This window comes from Diadema setosum, chromosome 11 (assembly GCF_964275005.1).
Source record: "Diadema setosum chromosome 11, eeDiaSeto1, whole genome shotgun sequence".
Taxonomy (NCBI): domain Eukaryota; kingdom Metazoa; phylum Echinodermata; class Echinoidea; order Diadematoida; family Diadematidae; genus Diadema; species Diadema setosum.
The window spans coordinates 16,591,121-16,618,026 of record NC_092695.1 but is presented as its reverse complement, the minus strand read 5'-3'; the positions used below and the strand labels follow the sequence as shown (position 1 = coordinate 16,618,026).

Here is a 26,906-nt window from a genome sequence, read left to right as displayed (position 1 = left end):
TGTAATGTATTTATGAAAACAAGATTAGCCCTGTCTCAAATGCTTAGAATAAAAAATTAAGAGTGAGTTCATCCATGGATAATATGAACCCCCCCTCCCCACTGATTACTGTGACACTCGTAACATTTTCCGATATTTTATTGTGACTCACAGTACACTCCATACTGTATACACCATATATTTCACAGGGTTTATACTTTCATGAATTTCACGAGTTGGGTGCTAATCGCAAAGTTAACAACTCTCTAAAATATTAAAGGGGATGGCTGGTAACTGATCAGTGGGAATCAGTGGGAATGCTGGGGGATGATTGTTCCAATCCTTGTGGGATTTATTTAAAAGTACATTATATATCTATTGTTGTGTTAAAATTATTTGCTTCAGAATGGTCTCATATTCAAGTAATGCCCGTTAACGATCGCCCCGACACTGTACAGGCATGCTAACCTGGAAACATTGAACTGCACATTACTTGAATATGAGACCATTCTGAAGCAAATAATTTTCACACAACAATAGATATATAATGTACTCTTAACTGAATCCCACAAGGATTGGAACAATAATCCCCCAGCATTCCCACTGATTCCTACTGATCAGTTACTAGCCATCCCCTTTAACTCTGATCTCAACAGAAATGTAAAGGGCATATGTTTGATTTCTCCATTGCTGCACTCCATGATTGCGAATTTTAACAACTTGCGAAATTATTACAAAGTCTCAATTCACAAAAATGTCCTGATTCACAAAAATTCTGTAAATATGTATCGTAGTATTGTATTCTGTTGCCGAAAGTGGTCACTTTGGTGGCACACAACTGCAACAAACAACAACAACAACAACAAAAATAACAACAAAAACAATGACATTCATTCATTCACCCTTGTTATTCTCTCTTATTTTTCTCCCCTCTGTGCAGACAACATGTCACCCGAGATGGAAGTGGATCGCAGCAGCAGCTCATCCCGCAGTGAGGTCGTCAGCCGACTCCAAGGTATTAACGGAAGCACGCATCCTTGAACGGACAGGTGTGGCCCCTAAAATGACCCCGCCCCCATTAAATGTCATCACCTCTTATCATCTCCACCCACCCCCACCCCACCCCCTTTCTCCCCTCCCCCCGCCCCCCCCCCCCCCACTAGCAACACCAAGTAACAACTCGACAAAACAAAAAGTAACCCCATAAACAATTGTCATTTCCACTCAAAACTAACTGTCATCCTCTGTTATCATCATGTGATTGTCTCAAAGCAAAAATGTATCTTTTTTGAGCAGTGAACCTTTTCTGTTCTTCTTTGTCCTGTTACATTGTTAGCACCCAAATTTCAGTCATTTTGAACTGCTATCCTCCACCTTCTTCTGTCTTTATGATAAGATGACGTCTTCTTCCAAAAAATAGAGAGTGAAAGAGAGGTTAAGAGGAGATTAATTAAAAGAATGGAAATTTATTGTAAGAGGAAATATCAAGGATATAGTTCTTCTCATTCTTAACCCTTAGCCTACTAGAACCCGGGGTGTGTTTCATGAAGTCATCACGTAAATCCCAGAATGGCCAAAGTTGCTCAAATGTACGTGTAGCTGTGAGAAACTTTAAAATCCACTTCATGAAGTCTCTCATACTTGTGTCTTGTGAGTGAAAAAAAACTCTCATAAGACTTTCATAAAATGGACCCCCTGTCTACTGCTGCTACTTAGCATTCATTAGAGAGCATTTTAAATCCAGTATGAACTTTTAGTCTGATATGGCTCAGAGTTAAAAGAGAAACTCCACTATATTTAGAATCATATTTTACCACAATGTAACCAGAGATATCCTGAAATGAAATTACTACAAATGTCAGGAAAATACGGTAAACACCTCAGAACTTGCAAAGATATTGGTCCATTAAGGATAGATCTTTCCATGTGGGCATGACAGTTATATTTATATCAATTTAAAAATCAAGAAAATAAGTGCTTTCCTCACAGAACATATTCGTATTCAATCTTCCATTCTTTCCATCTTCCCCTTTTCACACTTCTTCTGTAAACTCTTATTTACCCTTTCTTATTTTTTTTTCCAATTCACTTTTTTTGGTACATGTGAATTGTGCCCTCCTCATTAGATGCGTTGTGATCTTGTGAAGTTGGCAGTGTATTTTGATCTTCATTTGAACAAAGTTTTATAGCGTCATTCTGTTTCTGCATTTGAATAAGTCTAGTTTTGGAATGTTGATGGATGTTGAGCTGTTATTGTTACAGTAATTGATTGACATTTCGTTTCATGTAAGCTTTCTGACATATTTTTTTTTTGTTCCCTTACTTTTATCTATTACACTATGAATAGTGCATTTTTTTGTCAATTAATGAGGGAGACTATTTTTCTGTCTTTTTTGTGAATGTTTTTTGTCTTTGTGTGTTTGTGATCACTCATCATGTACCATTCATGCTTTAACATCCGCTAACTGACTAAGTCATTCAAACAGTGCTGTGCTCACTGTGTGGTCTCTACTTGTTCAGTATACTGCACAATTGCGCAATTTCTCATCACCAAAAAAAAAAAAAAAGACAAAAAAATGATTCCCGGGGACCCGCTCAGAATACTTCTGATCAACAATGCTTTCATTTGTTTGTTCATTTAGTCCATTTCTGTAGTCTGCTCATCGTTGTGATTATTCATTTCCTTTCGTCCTCATATGACGTGATTTTTCACTTTCACTTACAACGTCACCAACCACCAGAAGTCATTTTCACTTGTCCTTCTGTCTTGTCATTTCATTCCGCTTTAGCTGTCATTGCCTTTGTCATATTCTCTGTCATCTTTTCCTTTTCACCTTGGAACCTAACATCCCATCCAGCCCTGGTTATTTTTTTTTTTTTTTCGTTCACCTGTCCTGGATGTTTTGATACACTTTAAATTCTTTTATTTATTATTTAAGAGTAACGACTAAGATGGTTACATATCTTCTTTTTTTTTTTTTAATTTGTCAAGAGTTTTACATTACACCCTAGTGCATTCATAGACCATTCTGAATTAAAGTGATTGTTGCAAACATTATGCTGATTTATGAATTATGTATGTTTCCGTGTATTCATGCATAAATCTTGGACAATTAATTGCAATTGATATGTGCTTATATGACACTTTGCTCGTAAATTCCAGTGAAATTAAGAGTTATTATTTAGGGAAAAATAAGAGTAGTGTTTGTTTTTGACCGAATGTGTTAGCTGTATTGGCTTCATATTAAAGTACGTTGTTGATATTTTGTGGGGAAGTACAGCAAAGGAAGAGAGTTAAGCAAGAATATAAATAGAAAATGTAGCTGGTTGTAATTCTTAGATCTGAGTGATGACTGCATTGTACAGAGCTTTTCAAGAGGCTTTGAGAGAAAAGTAAATTGTCACTAAAGTATTTTGTCAACCATTTATACATTCAGATTTCTGTAAAGTGCTAGATGACAGTTTGCAGATGTTGGTGACAAACTATGTAAACTAGAAAACTATGTCATGATTTTTTTTTCTCAAGTGAAGTGACCCTCTGTTTCATTAGAGGATTCAGATTTAGCACAAAAAAAAGAAGAAATTACCGAAGTAAGGACTGCAATTCTTAATATGAAAAAGCTTCAATGTGTGTATATGTCATAATCTTGTAGAATGCTTCAGTATTTAATGGATTTCCTGTATTAGCTATAAAGATGTATGTATGTCATACTTCTTTAGAAACAAAACAAATGGAGACAACTTATGCTCTCTGCCTGCTGTGAACTTACAATTATATTGTTAGAAAATATCTTTATATCTGTCATGATTCAAAAGTTGGTACCATACAGATCCTACACCATAATGCTCAGTTGGCCACATGGCTTCACACACATGCATGAGTGTGAAATAATTTGCAAGATAGTGTTCAGTCTTTCAGGTCGGTTGACTGTGAAAACTTTTAAATATCACAGTGCTGTGTTGATGTGAATGGTGATGGTAGACGTCATTTTTGTTGCCGGCATAGTTTGGAAAGGAGGTGAAGGCATGTGATGAAACATTACCGTGGTAAAAATGCCTGCCAAATTAAGGCTTGATGTCTAATTGAAAAAAAACAAACAAACAGACAATTGTTGAGAAAGGTTTGATTTTACTTCTTCTTGGACTGGCTGACATGACAGTACAAATGAACAGTAATGGTTAATCATAGAAAGGAACCACAAAAATTCAATGCCTGCTCTTGATCACCTGAAAAAGACTCCTTCGTGTTGGTGGATGTGTACATGTACTATGCAATTGATCACGTTCCATAGCTCAGAATTGATTGGGCCTTATGTAGAGTATCCATAAAACACTGGAGTGTGCTGAACTGATGGCTAATTAGCACACTCATCAGTGCCGGGTACAATTACTCTTGATTGGCACACAAAAAAACATTCTTTCCACCCCCCACCCCCCCCCCCCCACCACTTACACCACAAAATAATTCCAGCAGCTGTCATTCAAGGTGCGAGAGATCTGTTCATATTGAGACCTTAAATGATGTCGTTTAGAAGACATGGGAATTGAAAAGTCATTTTGTTAAAGAGCATCCACTTCAATCATGCCATCTTGTTCCTGACAGATGAAGTTTTAATCTTCATTTGCCAACTCTGAATGGCAAAATTAGCATGTTCTGCCTCATTAGTATCAAAATTGGGGTGTGCCTAATGAAGGATCTTGTGTAATAGTCGCAGTAATAATGGTAGATGATTGGTTGTAATCACTCCACAATGTACAAATGTTGGATGTACGTGGCTCAGTGGAGTGGAGCAATTCATTTCACATTTTGGAGCCCTTGAAATATCATATGCCATCTTCTCATGTAGACTGAATTGGCGGATCAAATTGTAATCTAATGTGAATAAATGGTTTGGCTAATGGGTTAGCCTATGACCATGTCTTCGGCATTCATTTTCTAATTAGTATTTGCCCAACGCTGGGGTGGAATTCACATCTGCATGACATGTCACAATGAGAATAACACCTACTTGATGGCAGCATGTGATTATTAGATGTGGATTGAAGAGTGGAATGCAATGAGAACCAAATTGATCACTTGTAGTACTCATTGTATCACTAGAAACCAAAACAAAGAAGAGACATACAAAACAAGTGAATGCAATTGTTGAAGAACTTGTTTATTCGTAGGACAATTCATTGTTCAAGAGCATCAAACAAATGAATATATTAACTGAAGAACATATGTATTATTAGGACGATTCACTGTTCAAGAGTGTCAAGCAAGTGAATACATTAATTGAAGAGTGTGTTTATTCATAGGACAATTCACTATTCAATCTAAAATAATGTACTGGCACTCTGTATTTGCTTCCTAAGCTACAAGCATGATAGGTGGTTCATAATAATGATAATAATGATAATAATAGCTAGTTTTTATAAAGTGCATTTCACTCTTATTAAGTATCTCAATGCACTTTACAGACTATTATCACCCGGGTCATTGGATATATTATTTCCAACCAGCACTGACAGTGCTCACTCTCCACGCCCTGGGGAACATTCCAGCCAGTTGCAGCCATTTTACAGGCACACACATGCTGATCAACCAACATAAACTTTCTCATCCTATCGGGTTCATGCATAACTTCGTACCCTATACGAAATGAAAATGTGCACATCATCTTTATACAAATAACACCAAGTGGAAAGCTTCTTTGCCATAAAAGTAGTATTAGTAATGATGAAAGTGGTTATTTTAAGAATGCGAGTAAGGATGAAAACGAGAATATCACTAATGATAAATAGGACAATATGACTTTGAACAGGAAAAGGAAATGAACCAAGGATAGCCACTTATGTGGTATATATATATGTATTGGCATGCCCATGATTTAAGTGGAGTGACTGTTAAACTGCAGTCAAGGAAAGTAATGTCTACAAGCTGGCAGCATTTAAATGAAAAACAAGACAGCAAGATTGAGAGAAAGTAAACAGAGCTTTAAATCCTATAATATCAGGATTGAACTGCAAATAGTGTATATATTAGATTGTAATTTGTACATGATTTTTCTTCATGCTAAATAACATGTTACCATAGATCTATTACAAGCTGTGTGGAGAAATATAGTGGTAGTATCCATTTTTTTAAGGGATAAAAACAAACATCTTATGTTTACCAATGAGCTACATGATTGAAATAGCTGCATCAGAATTTTCCTCAAATGCACATTGTTTGCTCCATATAATTAGACTTACCAAAAAAGAAAGAAAGAAAGAAAAAACATTGGTCAGCTTTAAAAGTATTTTAAACACATTCATCGAGTAGGTATCACTTTCACTAAAGAGTTCTTCTCCAATCTGAGAGGGCTCTTGATCAGTTGACCACTAGGTCGTTTCTGTCAGTGTGAGAGGCACTCTCATCTATTTCTTTCTTAGCATTAGTCATCAGTTACCTGACACAATGATAATAGTGCTGAAAACAAATAACATTCGTATGAGTTACTGCCAAAAGGAAATCAGAGAAATACCCCGATGTTTGTATTGGGCAGTGTACACTCACATTGCAGGGAGCGTGGTGGAGTTGGCATCGCACACCTTTATTTCGGGGGTGAATTGAAAGTCAGAGCCCACACAATCTGTTTGTAGGGCACTGCACCCCAGGTGTGTCCATGTAGCAATTTCTCCCTTTCTCCTTCTCTCTCTATCTCTCCATCCCTCTCTTTCTCTCTCTTCTCTATCTCTATCTATCTATCTATCTATCTATCTATCTATCTATCTATCTATCTATCTATCTTATGTGACAGTTGAAAGTTGTTTACCTCTTTATTTATTCTCTTTTCTTTCAAACCATACAGATGCAAGATTATACTTCAAAAACTCGCTTCTCTTCAACCCCGGACTAGCCACATAGAGACAGCACTCAACCTGGCATTGCCGTGACAACCACCGCACTCGGAAAAAACAACACACAAAACAAAGCAAAACAAAAAACATGCACAGGGCTATGCACACACGTGCAGATCGATGGAGAAGTTGTGAATGCTCAGCGACTTCTCAAGTTTATCGACCTTTCATCACTCACGCGCATGCTGGAAGCGAGTCTCAAAACATCGTCCCGTCTTTGCTTCTCTGATGGAAGACTTATTGAATGGAACGGATACAATGGACAAGTTTTGAACTGTGTGAAGCTTGGAAGAATTCAGATGCCAGTCTGTCATGAAGGAGAATGCACAAGGCGATGCACATTTTTCGATTGTGACTTCAGTGTCACGATGTAGAAAAGGACACTTTCTGGAAATGGCTTTCTGTAATTGTGTTTGCGATATTCTTCTCGAACCTCCGAGGGTTCGATGAACTCGTCGGAGAGGAGCAATTGCTTATATTTTCCCTCATGGCGCAAGAAGCTGCTTCGCTGAATCGTTATATATGTTTTAATGTGATGTAAATACTTTTATGTGAAGCTTGACCAAGTATAAAGCAAACAACAACAACAAAAAAAGGTGTGCTGTTATCCCCCACCCTCCAGACAAGAAAGTAGAGAAATAATTAATTCAGAATTGAAATCTGGATTGGACTATTGACATCAGATTCTGTAGTTGAGGTCTGTTTTGATACTCGGTGAGAATTCTATTTGTAAATGGATGTATATATGCACTGTTTTTAATGTTTGACACACAGAATTTTTTTTTTTTCCACAAGTTTACAGACATTGGTCATGCACTGTACATACAGGCAAAAGAGTTATGGCAGCATGTATGGAACTTTTGACACAGTCTGTTGAATCAGATCACAGGTGCCCTCGTTGAACAGCGAGAGTAAATTTAGCCGATAAGATGTTGAAATTGTGCAGAAATGTAGATGCCTAAAACTTACCAACGAAGCTGAAATCACCGCACCGATAATGCCAGGTTTGTGCTACTGGCAGACTTTGCTTCTGTCTTTTCTTCTTTTTTTTTCTGGACATACCAAAGTTACTACGTGCAAGGATGGGTATGAGGGAGAGCTCTATACTATTTAACTTAAACAGGAGGAATAATTAGTGACAATGTAGATGTTATCTCAATTTTTCATTGTTCCTCAATTAGATGGCATTACAAAATGTTTCCATTCACTCGCTTGTATTTATTTACACCTGTAATGATACCACTATATCTTGTGTGCAAGCTGTAATCAGGAAGCCGTCTCTAATAAATATAGCATAACCATGGTGTCGTAGGTCGCCATTGGCATTTTTCATTGTGATGTCCACTCAGAATCTGTCATTATATGACATGCTACATGTTATTGATATATTAACCCATGGCGCATTGGTGTCGTGGTGGGATTTGTTGTCCTGGAGCTGACGAAAAAGATGCGTCATAATTACGTCGTCCTAGAAATTGGCTCACTTTTATGCACCAGCACCTCTGAATCATTTTCTGCTTAATTGCCTGTAGTAATCACAACCATGTGCTTCAGACGAGCTCTGACGACTGTTGGAAAATATGTCAAACCAATACTCAATAATCCACAGAAGCCATCTCCCTTCTACCACTCATGTGACAGTAAGCAAGGAGACCTCCTTCTTTGCCACTCTCATGGCATGTTTTTGCATTCACCATGAAATTGACCACTGGATCGCCAGATACTTTGATTAATTCAATGAACAGACAGCAAAGTTACAAAAGGGATAGGAGCAGGAGTCTGGATGGGGGGGGGGGGGGGGGAGGTGAGATGTTCAGAAAATTGAAAGGGTCACCAATGTTTTATTGATTAAGAACGTGACAAATTTCTGGGTGATTCAGCTGTGATGTGTGGATCCATCAAAGCCAGCAATACTCGCCTGATTTTTCCTCAATTCCGATACAGTCATGACTTGCCAGAACACTATGCAGATTGTTTACTTTAAGAGGTACTCTGATGTGGGAAGTAGAGGTATGTTGTGATGCTTGCCATTTTATGCATGAATAACTATCTCCAAAATGGAAAGAAAAACAGTCCTTTCTCACACATTTACCTGCACCATTGTAGGGAGCTTGGAGTCGTGTTTCATCGTTGTTGCTTGTTCTCTCAGATAGTATTTTCTTATTCCCTTTGGGTTGTCTCAAGCCCATAAATCTGTACACTATTACTGTGAATCATCAAATTGGCAACAGGCAGGGATCAGGTTTGGACACTGTTTGAATTGATCGGCCAACCTGTGCTGTGAAAGTAATGAGAGGTTTCAGTCATCTTTTTTTTTTTTTTTTTTTTCCAAGCTCTCTATCCCTCTCTTTCTCTCACTCTATCTTGCATCCCCCTCTCACTACCGTGCAGGAGAAAGCAGAATCGTATCGCTGGATGACTTATCATATTCTGGCGATCATGTATTTTTAACCCAGATGGGACTGGTTCCAGCTGTTCTCAAGCTGACGTTGTGGTAGAGAAATTCAGCATTCTTATCATAATATGATTTTATCTTCACTTGCATCTGATAGAATGTATATTCCCAAATGTTGCATAAAGATGTAAATTTTGACGAGCATTCTCTGCATGAAACATTTTTTTTTTCTATGCTTACTAACTCTTATGGATTCAGAAATTTGCAAAGTACTTGCTACATTTGATGACAGATCAGAAGAGCCATTTTTTCCAAATGGATTAAAGCTTCCCCTTTCTTGGAGCCGATGGATTGCTGTTAATTTGAAAACCCTCCTGCATTTGTTTGAATTTCTGTGCCCACCGACTCTCCAAGAAAATTTCTTACACAAACTGAACTATCCGCCATCTTGATACAGGTTTGCCCCACCCCCATCCCCTTTGTTGTATCCTCTTTTTCTCAGTTTCTTCCCAAAGCTGTATTTCTATTTGAATCCCTGTTCTTCTCCCACCTGTTCTGCCCCTCTTCCTGTGCTACGCTGCACTACCGCTCGAACAAAACGTTTCTCTGAAGTATATGTTTGTCAACCCCGCCCCCGCCGCAAAAACAATCTGCCACGAATACATAGGTTTATATGATTAGTTCACTGTTTTATTAGAGATTGATAGTATACTACAGTACCAGGTGACTGTGTTCTAATTTGTTATGAGCCAGGATGTTTTGGTTGTTGTTTTTTTTCTGTGTGATTTATGTGTTTTGTTTCTATAAATCATATCTTGAGTGATTTTGTACAAACAGAGAAACAGATGCTTTGTGGATATCTATAAGACCACCACCTTTGACTTGAGAGAGAAATCTTGTGCTTGATATCATAACATATGATCATTATTCTAGACTTTAGAGTGAATTATTATAGATGTAAACAGGGTTTCACTGATTCCGCATCCACTTATGCTATGTGCAAGCCAATGCATTATGTGGTCAGTTGCTGACCATTTAGCCTAGTACTGAGAACTGTAGTGACCACTGGACAATAATAGAGCTACTGTAAATCTCAGTAGAACATCTCAATCCACAGAAGATTTTACTTATTTTGAAGTAGACTATGGTATTGTTGCAAATGTAACTTAAAGAAGTGAAAATATACATATATCTATACATGATTGTAAATATATTGATATTAAAAAAATTGAGTGAGTTTCTTTTTTTTCTTCTTCAATTTAAGCCAACTGTGGATAATTTAAATTATGTGTGAGTGTGTTAAATACAGTGATAGTGCATATATGAATGTGTTACACCTCTTACAGCCCACCGTTGATCACAGGAGTTAGCATACACTGCACCTCACCAAATCAGATGCTTTGAAGACAGATGTTAAACCAGAAGCTTTGTCATGTATGACGTACACTTGAAGTTCATGAGAGGATGTGTTTGGTGTAAAACTCTTGTGCGAACTCGAGCGCGTCCAGTTTGGATGACGAGTGACTATAGCGTGAGATCTTGCCTAGTGCATATTCAGCCCTAAATTGGACAATGTAGCATTTCCTCTATGTGTTTACTTGATTTAATGAGTAGAATTAATCACTTGACATTCCTAGATAATGAAGAATTATGAACAGTATTTTTTTTCTTTGCTTGTTTTCGTAAGATACGTTGTGACCAAACCATGATTTTGTGTCCTTTTCTTTCTAGGAATGTTTCTTGTAGAAATTAAGATGAAGTGTTGTCAGATAGACTTATTCCCATGTACATTTTTTTTTTTCCATCTGTATATTATTTCATTTGTTAAACACCCTTTTCTTTTTTATTATCTGTCAATCATGCTGTCATCATTGTCTGTTGACATTGATAAATGTGATGGCACTGCCAGGGGATGATATCCCACCATCTCATCCCTGGTATCATCTTCAGTTTAAACTCAGGGTTTTATTTTCCTCTGTCCTGAATTGTCTCGCCAAAAACATCTCTTGTTCTGATTTTCTTTCGATGCTGTCATTCTAGTATTTCTTCTTCCTTTCTTGTCCACACGATGCGGTAGCAGTCAATATCAACACAAGACAGTATGCCAAACAGAAATTGTGGAATATGGATTTCTGTATTTATGTGTGTGTGTAATTTGCAATTCCACTTGTTATTATCAGTGACATATCCCATAATGTTTCCATCCTAATCATAGAGTGGTAAATTTTTGGACCAGTTTAATCTTACTTGAGCATGTGCGGACTGAGAAATTGTGTCGCAAAGTTGCAGACACCATTACCTGAAATGTTTTTGTGAATATGAGAAAATATAAAAAGGTGCATGCATCTTTGAAAAGGTCATTTACAAGAGAGAATTAGAGAATAGAATGGGATCAGATTGAAGTGCTACAGATGCATATTGTGTCTCTACCCCAAAAGAGGCCAGGGGTGTTATTTCCATCCTTGAGTAGAAATAGTACTCGGCGCTTCTCTGGGTTTGTAGAAGTGAATGCTTCCCATGAAATCAGCTCAAATTTCTGATGACTATAATTTGATTTGACCGCCACTCTGTCTCTTGGCAAAGAACTTTTCTCTCATGTAATCAATTATTCCTACTTGATTGTCAGCCATTCTTGATTTCAGAAGCAGTCGACGGATTTTTATCGATGAAACGTGTCGTGATTTTTCCGCCACCTTTAGAAGTATTTTTGTGACTTGAAAAAATAATGTGTGACTATGAATAATGCTATAGCAAAACAGAAAAAAAAAATATTCTTGTATGAAAGTCTGTGTAAAATGTACAGTTTCGGACAAAAAAAGAATAGTTGCAACATATACAGAATTGTAGATATTGTGTCTTATTGTCATTGAAGGGTTGTAGATGTACATTTGTTATTTTTTTCTTCTTTCTAGATTTAGAGCCCTGTTACTTTCATCTTCACCAATGCTCCTTTCTCAACTGTTGTTGATCTATTATGTTTTGATTTTTTGTTTGTTTTTGTCTTGTTTGCTCTTTCCAAAGTCAATTATTTCTTTTAATTTATTAGGGAAGCAATATTGCAATAAAGTTTGGGCCAGTGCGTCCAGGTATGACTTCAGTGTAAAAAGAGACCGAAGACATGTGTGATTTGTCTGAAGTGTTTGTTTGTTTGACTGTCTGTTTGTTTGTATTTGGTGTGACCAAGATAGTACAAGAAGTGACCAAAAGAAAATGAGAAAAAAAAAGACAAAAAGTTAAGAAAGGTAATGGATTGCTTTTCTGTTTTTCTTGCACACTCTTTTGCATTATCCTCCAAACTAAATTTCATGTTAATACATGTAATGACAGATGTTTATCAAGAAAAGTCATCATGATGGAGTTTTTTCACTCACTTTCTACAAGAAGGTCATAGGTTCAAGTCCCTGCACAGATGTGTGAATGGATAACGGCCCTGCTGGGAGGGAGCAGTGCATTGATGTGGTTAGAATTTAAGGTGTTGTGGGGTGCTTCCCACGGAATAGATGAGTATGCACTCATCTATTCCGTGGGGTGGTTATGATTTCCGTGGGTGTGGGTGTGGGTGTGATTTCTGTGACCCGGGTCCAATAAAAAGGGACCAGAAAGAATCATTTGACTTGTGAGTTTCGACGATCACAATATGGCAATAAGAATTAGCATATGTTTATATCTGTCCGAGGTAGATTTTTCTTCGACAAAGTAAATTTTTGGAGTATTGTGAGGTTACTGTAGGTGAGGTTGACTGGAGGCCCTATGTTCTACGGTGCTTTGATAAATATTCAAAATGTGTATGCACTTATACACACACATACACACACGTGTAATATGATATAAAATATGTAATATATGATATATACGTTACATTACATATCATATATCATATTATGTGTGTGTATGTGTCCAGCGTATATATGATATATTATTGTATATTATATGATATATAATGTATGATAATATATACATGCATTTATAATTATGTGTGTGTGTGTGTGTGTGTGTGTGTGTGTGTGTGTGTGTGTGTGTGTGTGTGTGTGTGTGTGTGTGTGTGAGTGTGTGTGTGAAAGAGAAGTTGAGATATACTCCAGATGATTAATTATATTCCTTTTGTTATGAGTGATGACAAGGGAAAATACCTATTAAATCATTCAATAATCAATTTGATCCAAATATCTCACAGTCGAAATGGAGCTGCCCTGCAGTGAACAACGGAGAAGTGAACGCGATCCTCGGCATCCCCTTTACTCTGTTCGAACACCAAAGCATCCTCCAGTAATTTTTTCTCAGTGATAATGTGCAAATAATTGCTTATTGCACTTAAATTACACTTACATCCCAGACTAGCTTAATTACCTGGATGCACTGCATCTTTAAGAAGTGAAAAATTGAGACCTGTTTATTCATTATTGGAAGGGGAAATCCTGGACTTTCTGTTTATTTTTCATGTTGTTTGTGGTAATGTGTGGGTGAGACGGAATATGTGTAGGAAGGTGTGTTTGAACAGCCAAAACAACTGTTTGGCCAATCTTGATATCGGAGAGATGAAATTAATATGGGACACGAAAAATAATAGAAGAGAAATGTCATTAGAAGGTGTATCCTTGCTCTATAAACACGAGAGCATAAGCCGATCTATCGGGAGAATGCTATGCGTGGGTAGAATAGCTGAAAAGTGTCATTTTCTACTAGGACTCGATAGCGCTCTTGTTTATCTTTGTAATACTTAACTGCCCTGAGCTCTGTGAAGTACACGCATTCAACCCGTGGAAGGCGGATGTGGACTCTTACTGCTCACTGTTTGTAGGGATTTCAGCAAGTGTACGACCAGTGAGTGCGTGCGTGTGTGTGTGCGCGCAGTTGTTTTAACTTGTCAAACCCATTTCTATAATAATTATTCACAATTTCTGAGTGTTTATTTGTAACCTGAAATTGATACTTCTTACAATCTCACACGCAACTCTTCTGTCTCCTTCAGGCCATACAAATATCAATAACATTCAAAAAGGCGGAACGTGATTTTTTTTTTTATAGGCAAGTCAATGCTTCTCCGTAGATGTTGACCAGCAGTCATGGCGGCATTTCAAAGCTCCGATTTTAAAGGTCCTGTTTGCCTTTTGGAACAGTGATTTAAAAAAAAAAACAATCAAGATATGACATTCAATGCCTATGTGTAGGTATGTTGTACCACAAAACATCCTATCATATGAAATGTTCGCGATAAAGCCTAAAATATAAGGAGATATCTGTATTTTATCCATTAAAATATAACTGTAGACGGTTTAGTCTCGAAACAACCCCCCCCCCACACACACACATATAGGCCTATATAATATAAATACATGATATATATATATATATATATATATATATATATATCATATACATACATGTATAGAAATAGAACAGAACTCCAGAAATTTATCATGTTAATTGTCTATACCAACAGTTTATCTGAAGAACACACAAATTTTCAAAATCACTTGACAAAGGGCAGGATCAGGAGCCCGAAAACTAAGTGTGTTCTTCAAATAAAACGTTGGTATTGACAGCATGATACATTTCTTGAGTTCTGTTCTATTTTTTATATTATTGTACCAACACATGGACTACGAATTACTTAACACACGCGCACACACACACACACACACCTATATATATATATATATATATTTTCATATGCCGAGATAGATAGATATATAGCTGTAGATATAGAAGTATATAACACATGGAGAGAGAGGGAGAGAGAGAGACAGACAGACAGACAGATAGCTGAAAATATACAAGTTTATGTGTTTGTTTGTGTTGTCGATTTTTAAAGTGTCAGCGCACTGTTTTGAGTTGTTACAGGAAAATAATAAACAAGATCGAACTTTAATTCAAACTCGAAAATTGAAGTTGAACAATTTTAATGTCAATCATGTTCAGTCCTTTCAAAAGATTTACGGGCGCTCGAGTAACAATAATTTCGAAATCATTTTTTTTTTTCTTCCATTTTTGTTTTCCGCCGGTCTGTTGAAATTGTTTCACTTGCTTTTATTGGAAATACTTTTCCCTGTTGGATTGTACTCCATCAATACTAAGAAAGCACCACCAAGAATGATGTGTCCACGAAACCGAAATCTCCGTGGAGGTCTTTTGCTTTTGATAAAGTGCGTTTACGCTCATGCCTTTGTTCTCTTTGTTCCGATAATGACTCGATGAATTATATCGCTGCCTGTGTATTAAAGAGTACATGATTTTTATACCAACGAGACGCCTTGAAACTCACTTTGTGTTGATCAGATCCATTACGAAAACATAGGCTCGCATCAAATTGCGGAACTTCCGTAATGGAATTATTCAGAATTAACTGTGAAAACGAGTCGCGACTTCTATACCTAGTAATACTGACTACCGACGGTTCCCTTCCTCACACGGCGCGTTGAAGCGCATTTCATATTGACCATGAACGGTATATTGGGAACTCTAGCTTCGCTTCTTTGTCTTTATGTCAATGGTATCATCGAATACTTGATAAACATTGACAAATCAAGTGGGTATTTGTGGCCCTCTGTTATCAAAAAAAAAACTTGATCTTTAAAATAGTTGACAGAGGCAATTTTACGACCAAACTTTCATCCAAGCCACCACGTAAACTGAACACCTGTGGTTGAGTTTATTGCTGTGATGGTGTCTGCGATGAATTGATTGATTGATTGATTGATTGACTCATTGATTGATTGACTGACTGAATGATTGGCTCATAGATTGTGTTTGGTCACGTATCAATTTCACCATAGCAACACAGGAAGGTGGGAAGATGCTACAGATTCCCAAGTTTTATTTCTTTTATAAAAATTTGTAGGATACAATTTTAATTGTAATCGTTGTCAGGGAAGTATACCTGTACTATACCAGAATGACGTAATCCTCTTTAAAAAATATAAATTCTAAAATAAAATACGTGGGCCGCACTAAGGCGAAAACAGACACTTATTTTGTCATCCATCTATTCATCTCGTGTCGGTTTTGCTCGCGTGACAACGAGTAAACCCATTTTAACGTTTATTTTTTTAAGGAAAAACTAACAAACAGATGCAATGGAGGGAATTGTAGTGCAAGATATCGCCTGAATTTGTGATGAGATAACTTCCATCAATTAAGCATGTTTACGACCAGTTTGTCTGGCTATTAATCTCATTTGGTGAGATCCAGCAGGTAAATTTTAAGGCAAAACAAGCATACAAACAAACGGAATTCCTGCGGAAGAATATCGCCTGAAATTATGATGGCATCCACCTCGCATCAATTATGCGTCATTTACGACTAGATTGCCTCTATTTCTATGTTTATTTGATGAGATCTGAAAGTGAAAACCAAACAAAGTACAAACAATCATGCGGGAAAATGCCTCGCAAGTAATATCGGCTACGTGATCAAGCTGATTTCCAGCCAGAAAAAAAATAAAGTTGCGATAGTACCTAATCTACAAAATGGCTTGAATTATCACCCTCCTTCTGCGTGTACTTAAAGGCATGGCCCAGATAATTGAGAGTGGCGTATTTGTTTCCCTTAATCAATACTGAAAATAAACGAGCACGTTACTCACAATTTCCATCACCAGGAAAGCCAAAAGCAGATCGTTAGCCCACACGTCCGACGTAAATAGATCAGCGTTCATTAGAGAGTTTACCTGTAATATTTTACACCTATTCAAACACTCATGTTACAGTTTCAGGTTAAGATATTGAAGAATCACTGCTGCTACTACTATATTTCAAAGCTAATGCATCTGAGATTACATGAACTTCGTCGGTATAAAAGCCAAACTGAGAAAGGCTCAAGAGTTTACAATTAAAAGACGGATTCGAATCAAACACGCGAAACGGTAGAATTAGTTTCATTTAACCCGATTATGGGATAAGAAAGTTATGGAATACAACAACCTTCACACGTTTTCACAAATCAGTCATAATATTGATAGCAACTGTAGATGCATACTAGGTAAAATTATGATGATAGCATTACAACCTCTCGGCTCTCAACGTTTATAATGATGATGATGATAATGGTGATGATGATGATGATAATAATAATAATGATAGTAATAATGATAATAGTAATAGTAATGATAATAGTAATAATAATAATGATGAAGATAATAATAATAATAATAATAATGATAATAATGATAATAATAATAACAATGATAGTAATAGTAGTAGTAGTAGTAGTAGTAGTAGTAGTAGTAGTAGTAGTAATGATGATGATAATAATAATAATAATAATAATAATAATAATAATAATAATAATAATAATAATAATAATAATAATAATAATAATAATAATAATGATAATAATAAGGTCTTCTTTATTCAGGGTAGCCTCTTTAGTGTTGCCACTGCTCTACCAGAGGGCCCTGCCATTATTATTACCCTATAGCGTTGCCAGGTACCCATTTATACACCTGAATCGAGAGGGACATGGTGGGTAAAAACATCTTGTCCAAGAACGTAAGCACTGGGCGGGAATCGAACTCGGGTCCTCCGATTGGGAGTCGGGGGTCTCATCCACTATGCCACTATGCCACTATGATCGATGATTTATAATAACTATATACAACCTGATCCCTTTAGACAAAAAGACAATCGTCATCTCTGAATTATTGAAACTCTTTAACGTTTTGAGGTTGAGGCGTATTATAGTTTACTAATTTCATGTCATTTCAATTAAAGACATTTGGTGAAGTTTTTACAAGCAGGTCGGTTATGGACAGGTTGTGAAGTAACAACCTCATCTCCTCGTATAGCTAATTGCACAGGTAATTGTGACTAATGTAAGTGTTTTGCGACAACACGTGAAAATATGACATTCCATGTTACGTCATTATTCTACATTATTGATTGAATTTCTACAGTTCTTATATGCATGCAATTTTTGTTCTATGTATACAATTTTTGTTCTATGTATTACAGTTAACATGTTATAATATGCAGCAGCGTTTCAATAATATTATGTTTCGTGCTTGTCGGCAGGCTTGCCAAACGTTATGTCCAACTCGGTCATTTTCAAACATCATTTAAAGTAGTGGGCTGAGAAAATGCGCTTAATCATTAATGCAGTATACGTAACACAGCGAAGCGTCTCATGATTCACCATTCAAGAGATCGAGAAGAGTAGGAGGAGGTGGACAAAGAGAACGAAACTAAAGCCATGTTTAATCGGGATTTTGAGATCAGACCCTCAACATAATGTAAGGAACACACTTCCGACTCGATACCTTTCTACACACGTTCCTCTCTAAACGGTAATCAGCACTGCTCAGGGCAACACAGTGCATTGAAAATAACAGTTCCAGAGACCTAATTGCTTTATACCAAGTAACTAATCCTCCTTATCTCTAACTTGACTTTTAACAACGGGGAGTGGAGAAAAAAATGAGAGAATCAATCATTGTCAATGAGACAAAATCAGACAAAAATAAGGTAATGGAATCTTGAAGTCTCAGACTTATTCAGTTATCGGTCGCAAAGCTGAAAGCGACATGTCAATAAAGTAATGTGCTGACGTCATTCCTCATCCCACAGCTCCTCTGTATAGACTCGTTCATATTAATTATCATAACAATTCTATTTTCAATCATAATAACTATGACTCCACCTTTAAAATCTATTGTCGTAAAATCATTGAAGCCTAACAGGAACTTCATGAGAAGAATGTTATTATATTTCACCTTTTAATAATGTTTAAAAATGTGAAACTATGAAGACTCGTGTTCAAGCCAACGGAATATTTGTAAGGCGATGACATCATCACATTATTGGAGCTGCATGTGATGTGATTGTGACTTAATATATCGCCCCGTCGTTAAACAAATAAACACGTGATACTTTTAAATTCCATAGTTTGTTTTTGTTTGTTTTTTTTTTTTTGCTATCCACCCCCTTTCCACTGTTTCATTGTCCTGTGTTCAAGTTAACTTGACCATTAGAGTGTTGTGCCTCGCTTCACCACACATGGCTTCTGTTCTGGAACCCCCCCCCCCCCCCCCAAAAAAAAAAAAAGGAAAAAAAAGACTTGTATAGTTTCACCTCGGAGAAGAAGTGACGTCATCATCAGAAAAATTAGTTTGAGTCACATAGTTCCAGAGTTATCACTTGCCATGTTTGATAGGCTATACCGCCCCGCCCAAGTTTCTGTTGTACACGGATTAACCACTTTGAAAACCTATGGCAGCCAATATACACAAGTAAACACTTTTTCCATTACATATTTTTCATAGAAGATTTTGGTAAAAATCTTTGTGTCATATGTCATATTAAAGGTTATTTAATTTGCTATCAACCCAGTAGTTTAGTACAAAGGGAAATTTGACACATGAGTGAACACATTCAATTTTGTCTTCAAAGGCACAAAAGTAAAAATTGCAGAAATTGACATTTGGTCATTCACTTGCAAATGCCCTTCACAGTAGCATTGATAACAAAAGATTAGTTTAAGACAATGAGAGACATGAATGAATAGCAAAACTAGTTTTTGTTTCCTTGTGTCTCTTTATATCCTCAAACAAAACAAAGTGGGAAACTAAAAGAGGAAAATAAGAGCTTTTTGTCGACTCAAATTCAAATGACACAGGGAGCAAGCCGCAAAGGTGATAAAATGAAAGGAATTTCTGTATTTCATTCTTTTGATTTAGGAATTTAAGAATTCATGACACAAATTCAAGAACCAAATATCGTTTTCAATTTTCTCAATTTGACATAACATTTCAAATTTCTACCATTTTTGTTAATACTGCCTCTTCTCTGTCATTTGAATTTGGATTTGACGAAAGATTCTTAATTTTCTCCATTATTTATTTTTTTTTTTTGCCTTTCTTTATCTTTGGAGGCTACAGAGACATTATAGAGATCAGTGGGTGATTCTGTAAATCAATTTGTGGATCTGATCGTGTCAAATTTGTCTTTTGCTCTCATTGTTATATGGAAGAACACATACGCATGAATGAGAACTTGTCCATTTTTGCAATTTTTACTTTTGTGCCTTGGAAGAGAAAAACGCATGTGTCCACTCATGCGTAAAGTTTCCCTTTGTACTAACCTACCAGGGTGTTGGCCAATTAAATTACCTTTAACATAATATATAAAACATAAATATTTAGCCAAATGTTCTATGAGAAATGTGAGCTCGAAAAAATGTTTACTTTCTTCTTCTTTTTTTACTGAGTGTATATTTGAAATGCGGAAGAGAGATCAAGAACATGAAAAATATTCTCTTCCTTGTGTCTAAACGTCACAGGAACCGCGGCGAACTCGCTTGTTGTGTGTTTCTTTATACATGTAGTGGGTAAGTATGAATATGTATTTGTCTGCGTGCGTGTGCGTGTGTGAGTGTGTGTATGTGTGTGTAATGTGTGCGCCAGATTATGGTCAAGTTTTAATCATGAGCCGGTGAGTTTCAATTCCACATCTCAGTCACACAACCTCAAACAAGTCAGAACTACAAACAACGCGTTCAGGTTTGATTAGCGTTTCCTGCAGTTAGGTGAATACAATGAGCGTCGTCAAGCAACTGTCATCGCAACCAACCCGAAAGCATTGTTATATTTTTATAACTGAACGTGATTGGTCTATCTGACTGTCTGTATATCTCTTTCGCCTCCACCCCCCCCCCCCTCTCTATCTCGGTTTCTCATAATGCAAACGATATTCAAGATTGCCGCCCTGCCGAGGATCGCGGGCAATATTGTGACACAGACCGAGAGAGATGTGAGATTTGCCCGTTTGATTCGGTGTGACGGTCGAAGGCCCACTTTAATCGCTGACAGGAAACAGAATGTTACAAACTATTTTCACTTGGAGAAAGAGACGGCTTTTCGGAATGGAACGATGACGAGTCTCCCTGATGCACACCGGCCTGTAACGACGGCGAAAGAAGCCTGAAGTTTTCGAGCATTTGGCGCTCCTCTTCAGCTCCCGCGCAGCCATATACTCATCATCAGTGATTTGTTGTCTCCTCTTTTGAAAAGAAGACAAAAAGATACATTAGGAATTGACCCATTTCTGTTGAAAACAGCCCTCCCTTTCATTAATCCATCACGGAGCGGCCATGATGGTTAGGAAATTGACGTGGATGATGACGCAAAACAAACAAACAAACAAACGTAACCGAAAAACAAGCATGTAGGCGCAAATACTTTGTTCGACTTTAATATCAGGTAATCAGTTACGTCCGTTATCATAATTTTACTCTACTGAGGTCATAATCATTAAGTCTCGACTGTCGGTAATGTGCTCCCAAGGTGTGCCCAATGAATTCCAAATAATGAATATTTATTTCCAGATTCTAACTGCCTATACATTATATAACATTATAGTACTCATTTCTAGTTATACAATCCCTTACAAATTCCTATATCCTTAGGTCCATGATGGGGTTAATTCTCCAAATAGTAATAGCAAATAGGTTGATAAATCTTTGACTTTTGTGCTCTGCCAAAAACGCAGGAAATGACAATTCAGAAGCCAGACTAAAATGTGCATTTGACGATGTAAGGACAATGGGTCGCTAGATGTATTTGTGGCTCAAGTAATATCATACGCGCACTTGTTTCCCCTCGCTTTAACATTACGTGATAATATTCGAAAGACGCGTTTTTACCCTTGGTCTCAACGTATATGATTACCAGGTAATCATCACATTGTTAGTGTATAACATATCAATGAGGAAGAAAACTCCATCGCGTGGTGACATTCACGTGATCATTGCGGAACAATTAACCTTTTTGAGTACCATGTGTACGTGCGTGTTTCTAAGTTTTGTTTTCATTGCAGAAACCTGTCATATGCTACTAAACTTTGGTCTAGTTTCGATGCAGTAAGTTTGATTTATCTAAACTCACCTTCCAGAAGATATTAATACATCCGGACGATTCTTGGAGACAGTTTCAATGAATAATCAATTATGCCGTTTCTTAGATTGTGCTTCTCCAAAACAATCCACATTTTTCGTTTGAAGTCAATGAAGTGAACAGAAAATGTTCCTCTAAGATCAGAATATTAGTAGAGCGCAGAGACGAGTAGTCGTCTGAAAACCCGTTATCATACAACCAAGGTATCTTTTACTGAAGAAGAAAGGAAATATGGGTGAAATAAAAAGTTTGATTTTCACGGTTTTGGGTGACGTCATTTTTATAGACTAGATACTAGTAAGTGATGAATCACGAGTAATAACAACTACAGTAAAATTATGCCCACCCGTGGTAGAATGAGCGTCTAATATACACGGTTCATCTGGGCGGCAGCTCGGCCATTGCAGACATCATGAGTTCGAACCCTAATAGTCACTTCGCCTGGTCCATTGGCGAAAACTTTTTTTTTTTCTACCGTTCATCATTTGGTTTGTCGATAACTAACCGTTTCTTTTCCTTTAAAGGCTCTCTTATTTGTTTCTGTTTTAGCACACATCATTCTTTTTTGTGCTTTTTTTTTATTTCATCTTCAATTACACTTTTTTTTATTACTAAAGGGAAAACAAACAAAACGATATAAGTTTCATCAAAATCGGACATTGAGATCGAATTACGAATTTGCGGATTTTTTTCAGGTGTCCTCATGATACAATGCTATTGATTGCAGCCACATACTCAAATGACTTTAGGTACTGGCATAATCGCTTCGCAGATTTTCACTTTTTCCTTTTCTTTTTGAACTCACGAGACAAAATATATTCCTCAAATCAAATTCTGATTTTATGTAATGTTGTATAGATAAGAATATTGGCTGTTAGGAAGAGATTGGTTGCATTATCAACCAAGAACACAAAATGTGGTAATACTTTGTTATAGCACTCAAGCACTCAAAAGAGTTGCTATTATAGGTGCTGACGTCATCATCTCATAAATGCTTTTGCCACCAATATCGCAGCTCCGTGAAAACATATGAAACTATTTTTTTTTTGATAATTGTCTTTATTTGAGTTCACCCTATTCATTAAAGCTAATTTACGTGTATGGATGGAGTGATTGGAATTTCACTTTAAAGCCTCCATGCAGAAAATGGTATTTGTATATATATGCCTATTTTTGATATGATTCTGTCTCCGCCCCCTCTCTATCTAGGCCTATCTTTCTCTACTTTCTGTTCGCGGAGAGTTATTATCTATTGATCATTTTTTTTTTCTCTCTATCAAATTATCCTCTTCCTCATCCTCCGGTCATTGTCTCATGTCTATTCGCCGGCCGCATGCTTGTCAAACATAATTTCTCCGTTTCCTCTTTTCTGCATGTTTTATTTTATCACCCACCCTGATCATCCACAGCGACGTAATCCTGGAAGTGAGCGAAGGCGGTTTCAAACAGAAAAAAACAAAATCATCAACAACAACAACGACAAAGAAAAGTTCTAACCATCTTAGTCAATCATAAATACACATCAAATTACTCACTCTTTCGCCAACACCTTTTTTACGGCTATAAATAAAAATGGGTTGACATAACGTGATCTGCGTGATGGCGGGAGAACAAATGAGACGTGATAGACGAATTCGTTGTTTGGTCGCATCAAAATAAATCTCAAACCACACGAGTGCTGACAGTCTATACTCGGTGATGACTAAAATGAAAATGTTTGGTTGAAATGCCGCCTAAACCCCTCCCGATTTGCCTCTGTGAAAAACTGGGTGTCGTCTGCGTCGAGACGAGGGTCAAGGGCATTGCAGTGTGACGTTTCTTCTCTTTTTCTCGGGCTTTGCGAGGATGAATAATTTCCTTTCTTAAACAATGGGTTTCTGTCAAATTGTGTCGAATCTTTGATTCATGTTTTACTATTCTAGTAGTAGGACACTTCTTTTTTTCTATACTTGAAACAATAACACGGAATGTGTACACGAACAGGAAACTAGAAAGTAAAATTCAACATTGCACACATTCAATAACATTTGATAAAGCCCTTTAATAATGACAAAAACAGCCGAAGTGTTTCAAGATTTACAGCTCCTATACCGATTAATGAATCGCTGTCCTTATCCAAAACGTACCGATGGATGAATAGTGACGCTCTTGCTATCCCGACGGATGGGGTCATTGGGGTGGGGTGAGTGCATGATGGAAGGTTCGATTCCCAGGGTCCTATTACTAGTTCCAAATTTGTCCAGGGTCCCCATGAGCGCATGCGCGATGTGTCCCTATGAGGACCGTGATGACTACAGGAAGAGCCCATCCATGGTTACAGCATGCAACAGGCATGCACAATGCACTGAGATAATAATGATGTCTGTTATATGACAATACTTTTTTTTTAAAGGAAACCAAAACCCAAAGAGAAATGTGGATTGAGTGAAAGCAGCAACATTAATAAAACACATCAGTGAAAGTTTGAGGAAAATCGGACAATCTATGCAAAAGTTATGAATTTTTAAAGTTTTGGTGTTGGAACTGCTGGATGAGGAGAATACAAGAGGTTATGATGTCATGTGTGGACAACAATATGAAGAAAATATGAAGGGAATTCCACAAAAATTCTTTTTTCTAGCATAACGAAAGAGCACTTGACTCACATTCATACCTGCATTAGGCCTACTGAATCATCCCAATGTGTGCGATAAGAGTGCAGTTTGAGAAGATGGTGAAGAATTGAGGGCGATGTTCTATTAGGGTTTTGTTTTTTTTTTTTCTTAAGAGAGAGAAAATGGGGGGTATCAGAATCATGATCACATTGTAAGACTGATCAGGGAATTTCATGAAAACAATACTTGCTACAATGTCTCCGATTATGTCATTAAGAATCTCATCTCAGTAAGTACTGTATTTTCGGTTGATGATCAAAGAGAAAATAAATAATAAAATGAAATCAAATTTAACGTCATCGCCTCACAGTTCTCCCATTAGATGGCATATCTTCACTTCACGAGATAGAGAAAGAAGTAAATATGTCAAATGCTATAATATAAATGCTATATAAATGCTATGATATAAATATAAATGCTATAACTCTCAATAGATACTTTTTTATTTTTTTGATTATTAATAAAATACTAAAAATCTCAACGAACGATTCTTGATTGTCTTGATTTAGTTGTGGAGACTTTTAAAGGGGTGAGAATGGGCCTGCTTAGGCCTTAGTACGTGATTCGCATCAAACTCGTGAAAAATATAATTATGAATGTCAGTAACTCCCTACTTTTAACAAACTGTTTAAAATGGGGCAAAATCCCAGTAGAAATTTGGTGATCCGTCGTGATCGATGCTGCTGACGGAAATATGTGCCTACTTTTTGCCTGGTTTCATTTTTGTAACAATTTTCTCGAATTGCATTTCATCTTTGTAGCATTCAGCTTCCTGCGCCATTCTTTGAAGTACCTTTGACCATGATATATCCTTGTCCGAGTAAACTCAGCAGACAACGATGAGTATTCGTTTCCTCTTCCTTTTTGTGTAAATATTTGCAATATGTAAAAACAAGTACAGACTAGAATATTGGTGAAATCGGCAGAAACGATGCTTTGATTTCATCCCGCACACATAAACATCCGCCATCATTTAGGCGGAGCTCAACGAGATTGAAAGTCGCAATTAAAAGTCGTCCCAGACAAGTACCTCCTTTTCGTGGCAATTAAAAAAAAATATATATGTCACGAGTTAAAGAAGTGTACTGACGCAAATAGCACAGTTCCGTTAATTCTAGAACAAGTTACGATCTAATAATTATCCAAAATGAGGTGCTTTCACCCACTAGGTAGAAAGAACGAACCAAATCTTGCATTTCTGCACCAAAGAGGGCAGCCTTTCACGCCGATGGACAGCTTTCGGCTTGGCCTCATTTTTACTTGAGAACAGTTACCACCGCCGCGCCGTCTGCCTAGATAATAATAACAATATCTTTAAAAAAAATAAATATATATATATATATATATATATATATATATATATATATATATATATATATATATATATGCCTGGCAAGAGTAGAGCTCATTGGTTTCCTTGATTGATGACAAGAAATAAATCAATTTAATTGTTACTCAAAAGTGGCATCTTAGTGTTAATTGCACATGAACCCTTCACTGTAAAAACCCTCAAAACAACACTGCTTTTAAGTGTTTATTTCCTTATCCGTCGTAAATTTGTTTTAAACGCGATTAACGCCATCACTAACTAGTCTTAGACAAACAAGACACATTCTGATGATGGCATATTAACAGCACATGCAAATAAACACGATTCATTTTTCCTCAATTTAGCAAGTTCATACACACACATTCCGAAAAGCCACCATTACCATGTCTTCACAATTCTAAACAGAATAAGAAAAAAAAAATTAATAATTTGCAAGATCAAAAAGGCAAAGACACCATAACTTTACATAATCTGTATTTGTAACTATGGCTGATGTACATGTAATTGTAAGGTGAAAAATTTAGATTCCATGCTTACTTGGTACATGTAGTAGGCATCTGTTCAATGTTACTGAATCTTTTTTCATTTTTTTTTTACCTCAGAGCACTCTCTTTACTAAAATCAACACGAATGGGGAGTTCAGTTTATCTATAAAAAACAAACAAACAAAAAAACAACAAACGACAATGACCCTTCACCTCAACTTCCTGTGAGAAAATGATGATAGCATCGACAGTGGCTTGATTTGTGGTAAAAAGTGCAGAATAAACAAACTAACAT

General features: G+C 36.8%; 1 protein-coding gene across 1 annotated transcript in view; it reads left to right on the top strand.

Moving 5' to 3' along the window:
* LOC140234905 (dachshund homolog 1-like) overlaps nt 1-7,186 on the top strand; it is a 107,274-nt gene extending 100,088 nt beyond the window's left edge. The window contains 2 exon segments of the mRNA XM_072314946.1: nt 920-994; nt 6,816-7,186. Coding sequence (XP_072171047.1) covers nt 920-994; nt 6,816-6,871 — 131 coding nt within the window. The 3' untranslated portion in view covers nt 6,872-7,186.
* Nucleotides 7,187-26,906: the final 19,720 nt, after the last annotated feature.